The 6,619-nt window shown below is 45.6% G+C and overlaps 1 protein-coding gene across 1 annotated transcript in view; it reads right to left on the minus strand.

Annotated features, from left to right (window-relative positions):
* Window positions 1-6,619, minus strand: part of ST7L (suppression of tumorigenicity 7 like) — a 42,597-nt gene that overhangs the window by 29,129 nt on the left and 6,849 nt on the right. Inside the window, exons 2-5 of the mRNA XM_019513752.1 lie at window positions 5,053-5,194; window positions 3,810-3,892; window positions 1,522-1,684; window positions 289-343 (exon numbers count right to left, since the gene is read on the minus strand). Of these exons, the coding sequence (XP_019369297.1) occupies window positions 289-343; window positions 1,522-1,684; window positions 3,810-3,892; window positions 5,053-5,194 (443 nt within the window). The remainder of the gene's footprint in view (window positions 1-288; window positions 344-1,521; window positions 1,685-3,809; window positions 3,893-5,052; window positions 5,195-6,619) is intronic.

Here is a 6,619-nt window from a genome sequence, read left to right on the forward strand (position 1 = left end):
AAGGGGGCCCAGCTGGGAGGTTGCTGTTCTGGTGCCTACTTAGGAAGATGGAGGCAAAGAAATCGTTAAACATGTTAGCTTTGTCATCTGGTGTGACGACCAAGTTTCCCAACGCGTCCTGCAAGGGCCCCACATTACCTGGGACCTTCTTTTTACCCCCTATGTATTTAAAAAAAGACTGGAGAGAGCTGCTGGAGAGAGTTCTGTGAACAAGCTAAAAGGTGTTTGCAAGTTCGGAGTTGGATGCCACGGCTAGACATTACACTGAAAACAAAGTGAAACAAATACCTGCTATATTCTGCTCCTCTGAAAAGATTGAGGGGGTTTCTCCACACTTTGCACTCTGCAAAATGAAAGAGAGCATGATTTCAAGTTTGAATCAGAGCTCCATCTTTTACGCAGGGGAGCTATGCGACTTCACTTATGTGAATTCTTTGATCACTTTCTGATGGCCTTGGCTTGTGCAAACTCAGAAGTTTTCAGCATTCCTGGCAAACAAAAGCATTTGGAGGAAGGATTAAACACTGTTTCAGTTAGTTTTATGCAATGTTCAAGTTGTATAATTTTGCAGCCTGCAAAAATCTGTTATTAAAGGGACAGCTCAACAGACATTCCAGCACATTTTTCTGCATTAAAGACATTAAGTTATTGACTTAAAGACTCTTTCTACATCCTTTTAATTCTACATTGTGCTCCACTTATACTTCCTGAATAAGTGCATCATTTGCTTAATTGCAAAACACAATGCTAGCCCCTTTGTTCCTTACATTGTAACAGATTCTGGTTACCTGCATGTTGATTAAGGGCAAAAACTGCTTAGGTACACCGCATTGCTTCAGCCGTACAGTCCACTTGCCATATTGCTGTATTCTGGATAGCTGTGTACCAACTCTAACCCTTTGCTTTGTAATTTACTGCACTCAAAGAGCTCCTTGCTAGAAGCTTTGAAAATGATGGAAGCTAGTCAGTGCCACAGTAGCTATTTCCCCTCATTTCCACAGCTTCCAAAGCAGCCCTGATAGGGACTTTTAGGATCCTTCAAAATGAGAAGAGCTACTCAATTTACCAGGCAGCTAAAGCCATGTAGAAGACTAGGGGATCTCACCCGTCACAGGGCTGCTATTACCACAGCACTGACAGCCCTGTGTCCTTAACCAGAAGTGGCTGTTTACATTCAGTTTGGATAAGCACACACTCAGGATAAGTGCAAAGCTCTTTCCAGTCCTGAGGCTATGCACTTAAACAGACTGCCACCTACAACATAAAGAATTCCTTTCTTTTAGGAGTGCTAATGGATGTGGCAGTATTCAGAGCAGCTCTGAATTTTACTCAACTGATTTCCATCATTGCCTCCCTCTTGTGTTGCGACTTCCCTTCCAATTGCCTGAAGGGAAAGACCATCTTTCTCCCGTTGTTCCTATGGTCACTAGTGTGAAGCCAAAAGCATTCAGATAAAAGCCAGCCAGCGTGAACAGGCACTCCTGCATGCAAGGGAGACGGCAGGGACACGCTGACAATCACCTGACAAGTTCTGCCTGTTTGTCTCGTTTTCCCCATTGCTGGTTGGGAAGCTTGGCGTGGGAGGACTGTTCTCCACTCCTCCAATGAGCGGCCTCAGATGACTCACTGACACCTGCTCGATGAAAGAGGTGCCGTACTTCCGGAAGTACCACCATTCAAAACCCTGTAAGGGGAAAGACAGGAACACTGAACCCAGCTGTTCCACTAAACAACAGGTTTCCAATATACACGCTAGAGATGAAACAGACCTCCGAGCCACAAAGACTGTCCCCCTTCGCACACGATGAAAGACACTGTTTCTCTATATACAAATGAACAGGATCTTTATCTCCTTTCACCAAACAAGACACGCATGAGTCTCCCACATGGAACATGCAAGGAAAAAAATAACCTGAAGACAATTGTACTTTTTGACCCAGACACTAGTTCATGTTGCCTCCCCAAGATGTACAGATTTCTCAAACACTTCCAGCAGGCAGGCAGGGCAGGGCAGGGCAGGGCATTTGGATCCTGCAGCATGTAGCCAAAGACAGCTTACTATAGGATGGGCACTACCCTGGTCTCAGGCTGCAAAATGCACCTTTAGAATGCAATTTTTAAACTCTCCCTTTTGTCTTTCCTGTCGCATGCTGCAGTGTTGCCTGGGGTGCCAGGGAAGGAAGTTTTCCTATGCCTGTAATTTAGTTCAGTTACAGGAAGTTTAAGGTCAAGAGTATTATTTTGTTTCTCTCTCCTCCTTTAGGCCTGCAAAGGAATTTATGTCCTGCAAGCCCCAGGCGCTGGAATAGACAACTACCTTTGACTATTCCATCTGGGTATTTCCATCAGCATGCAGAAATGAGCCACATCCAGACCCATGGCGCCCCTATTGTGAAATCTTACCAGCACTTATGAATTTTAATGGTCAACAAAAATTGACTTTTTCATTAAATAAGGGATTTTTTCCCCTGCATCTTGATCATGTACAGCAGCTACAGAAAACCATCTCCCTTTTCTCACGCAGCCTTTCCCAAATCCCCCAAACAACATTTTTCCTGAAGCTGTGGTAAACAAAGTTCCCTCCACATAAGTTTTTTTTTTGTTTTGTTTTGTTTTTAAACCACATATTAGCCACCAAAAGTGACCATAAGAAGCCCAGCATTTGCACATGCCAGTAACTGGGTTTAGTAGCTGGGGAAGACAGTGTGCTGGACGACCCCAATCCTGCAGGCAGGTCTCTGCCCACAAAGCTGACGGGAAGATCACCACAGAAGGTTTAAGGCTGAGCATCTTCCAGAGCTCAGCAAGAGCTGTCTCTCTTGCAACCCTAGGTCTCTCCATTCCCGTCCCCTGCCCCCCCGCCTCTCTGCTTCAGTTGCTTATTAGCAAATGCCATACTGGTGGAGTGCTAGATAAGCCTTCACACTGCACGACAGTCTATTTGTCTAGAAAATGGGTACATCAGGGCAAGCTTTTCCCTTCCCTGAAGTGATGGAATGCCAAGAGCAGCCAGAGCAGAACCAGTACATGCCAGCTGAAAGAATCTGTAATAAACAGCACCCACTGGGGAAGGGACTGAGCTTTCCCCCCTCTAAAATAAAGAAAATGGCCTGAAAAACAGAGGCTGAAATGAACACAGGACCCAGAAAACGTGACATCAAGGGTGTTATGAAAGCTACAGTACTGCCCACTTCACACGTACAGGACTCCAGGGTCTTCCACGAGACATTCCCATATCAGTGGACACACAGTACCAACCAATTAATGCAATACAAAGCATTGTATTCTGGTCTATTATGACAGGCACACACATGTAACATTTATTACTGTGCCCAACACCAAGTTATTATCCTATGACATGATCATGCTATTAAACATACGGGCAAAGGAACAAAGTCAAGGCTGCTGTGGGAATCTGAGCTCTGACCTGCCTGGTTTAGGAGAGATTTTAGGAGAGATGTAAAATTTCAATTTTCTCTTAACAAGGAAGGCTTTAAACTTTTGCTGTTGATTTGCATAGTTTCCTTATGTATCCTCAAAGCAGGCTTAAATTCTAAGGGAAAAAACAGATCCAGGAGGAGTTACTTTTCCAAGACTATCCTCTTCACCTTCCCGAAGTGGAAAATCTGATAAAGAGGCATTTAAAATACAATGTCAGACATAGTTGAGGTTGGTTTTTTTGTTTTGTGTTGTTTTACAACGGTACAAAGGCACCACCTAGAGTCTGACCAGAGAACAGGACAGTTTATGATGTCCTCACCTTAATACAAGGTGTGCAAAGGCTCTAATGAAAAAAGGAAGCTACTTACAAGTATCAGTCCAGATATAAGAGATGAAGTCACTGTAAGTGCAACGTAGAATTTGGGGGTCAAAGTGCTTAAGAACACAGTCACTGTTAAGAGGAAAGAACAGAAAAGTCAACAGGCAGAACTGGAAAACTCCAAACGATGTTTGAAAGCAACATAAATAACCATATATAGCATATTACGTACATACACACTATATATATATATATATATATGTATAAACACACACGTCACTTGGGTTTTGAAAGGACCTTGGTGACTTCACAGATAGAAGAGCACAGCAAGCTGAAAGACAAGAACTAAGATAGCTAACAGAGGATGCTGTCCCAAAATACAGCTAGCATTTCAGCTGTCATTACACAGCTTGGTGAGGTGCAATAATTACAGCACTTCAAGAAATCTTAAAGAGTCAGAAGTTTAGCACTCCAGCTATGGCATGGAAGGCTTTCAGAAGCTGCACAGTTACTGAATGAGAAATGGCCTTGAGAAAGACCACAAAAATTTAATTCCAAAACAGTCAGTACTACTCTGATGCAAGTTTCTAGTAAGTCTCAACAAGTTTGCTGATGAAAAAAGGAACATGGTCTTGTCCAGCACGCCATCAGCCACTGAGAACCAACAGTAAGGGCTACTGGATCCCACATCCAAAAACCACTGCAACAAAGAGCATGCCAAAAGTGAATGTGTTTAAGTCACACAGTGCAGTCATTGATTTACACACCCCAGCCTTTATTTATGCATTACCAGTGAAACAGAAGAGCTATCCTCTGTGTTTCTATGCTGTCTCTCAGACTGCTACTCAGGAGAAAACATACTTTTCTAAACCCTAATCCAGTCCTGCAGAGAAGCTGCAACTGGGAGAAAGCTAGAGGCAGACAGGTCTCCAGTTAGTGGAGCTGTGCCACACCCACAGCCTGTTCAGCACTCGGGGCTCAACGGTCAGGCTGCATTTGAAGCTGCAGATGGAAAACAGCTTTGAGAAACACTGAAAACCTGATTTAAACAATAGCTAACAGCTGGGATTGGCAAGACGGGTCACTTTACCTTCAAAAAAGGGGAGAAATACACCTGCAGGAAGAGACAAGTCTCAATTGTTGGAAAAAGAGATAAGGTTGGAAAGAGGCTAAGAAAAAAAAATGTTCTTCTGGACACTGGTGCTGTTATACAGTAACAGCATAGCTCTTCCAGCTCCAATCAACTCTTGTATTCAGCTTCTGATCAAAATGCTGAAGCATCAATTCGTTACCATCAGCTAATGTTTTAAAAGCGAGGAAACGAGTCCCTGAAAAGAGAAGTTGTCTGCTGCAGTGCAAACAGGCAGAACTGCAGCAGCACAAACTCCAACATCTCAAATAAAGAGGCAACAGTCCTGGGAGAAGTGTATTTGACTTTCACTGGAAAGTCACATGCCTGCATCAGAGTTCACAGCGGCAAAAGATGATCTGCAAAAATAACAGCTCTTTCATGCCTCTGAAGAGACACTATCCCCTGGGCTGAAGACCCAACAGCATTCTCTACTGTGGAAGTGACCTCTCTGAGATGAGGCAGAACAGGGAACTCTAAGCAGCAGGCCCAGGTCATAATTAATGAACCCCTGTCCCATTAAAGAGGGAAAGGAGAAGCAGCTGATGACAATAAACCTGAAGCCTTGTGAGCGCAGCCACAAACACGGCCATCCAGCGTCCCTTCAATTTTTAATGATACTTACGACTACTGCAATGTCATGAAACCCTTACCCTTTGCTAGACCTTCACCTAGAAAACTCCTGCAACGTCCCTTTTTTGCTGCACCGTTCTGAATGCTAGCCTGGATAGGTGTTGCACTTCCTACACCTCAGAGACTCTTACATCTTCAGAAACAACCTATCGAGGCAATTTTACTCTTGTCTGCAGGCAGTAAAGCAGACTAGAAGCAGCATGGCGGTGGGGTGCCGTACAGTGTTTAGTTTTTCCAATAACCCCCAGTACACCAGGTGACACCCCAAACCGAGCTGAAACCATGGGTGCTGGGAAGCCTGTATGCGGTCGTGGCCAATGACCTTATGTGCAGATTCATAAAGACAATCTACAGTGGCTCAAATAAACCTGAAAGCAGGCCAGGGAAGTGTTTCCACGCGCAATATGGACACGCGGCAGAGTCAGATCTGCCCCCCGAATACGTGCAGGATTGGTGGGGTGAGCCTGAAAGCAGCCGGCAGTAAGTCCATACACATTTGCCACCCCGTAACCGCAGGAGGCCCTTTGAACAGCGAGACAAGTAGTTTCAGAAACACATGGGGTGGCTGTCCTCTATAGATATGAAACCATATGCCTTCATGCCCTCTATTTTTCTCTTACAATAGAGGGCATAGAGGTGTCGGGTTTTGTATCAACAGAGCAGAAGAAAACCAGAATGTCCTTTATGATGGCCACCCTAGAAACACAGCAAACCCCTCTTTTTCGAGGGCCGCCTCAACCTCTCCTAAGCGCCAAGGGAACCATCTGCCTGGCACACATCGTGATATTTCATAAGCGTCTTTGGAAACCAGCACGGGACAAAGCAGGACAATGTGAACACTGCCAAGCGTCGCACAAGAGCGGGCGCCTCTCAGGCGCGTGGCCTGTCCCCAAAACCTCCTCTCAGCCTTGGCATGAAGACCGAATCATGGTCCTTCGTGCGGGCCAACCGCTGCACCCTTACCCTTGCTGCAGCCACGCGCGCAGGGGTGCAGGGACGAGGGGGACGCGGGTCCCCCCCCATCCCAGCTGTCTGGGAGGCGTCAGGGCCCTGCCAGGGGCCAGGGTTAGCGCCCAGCCCCGCTCCCCTCCCTCCTG

This window comes from Gavialis gangeticus, unplaced genomic scaffold, assembly GCF_001723915.1.
Source record: "Gavialis gangeticus isolate Ggan-Ray unplaced genomic scaffold, GavGan_comp1, whole genome shotgun sequence".
Taxonomy (NCBI): Eukaryota; Metazoa; Chordata; order Crocodylia; family Gavialidae; genus Gavialis; species Gavialis gangeticus.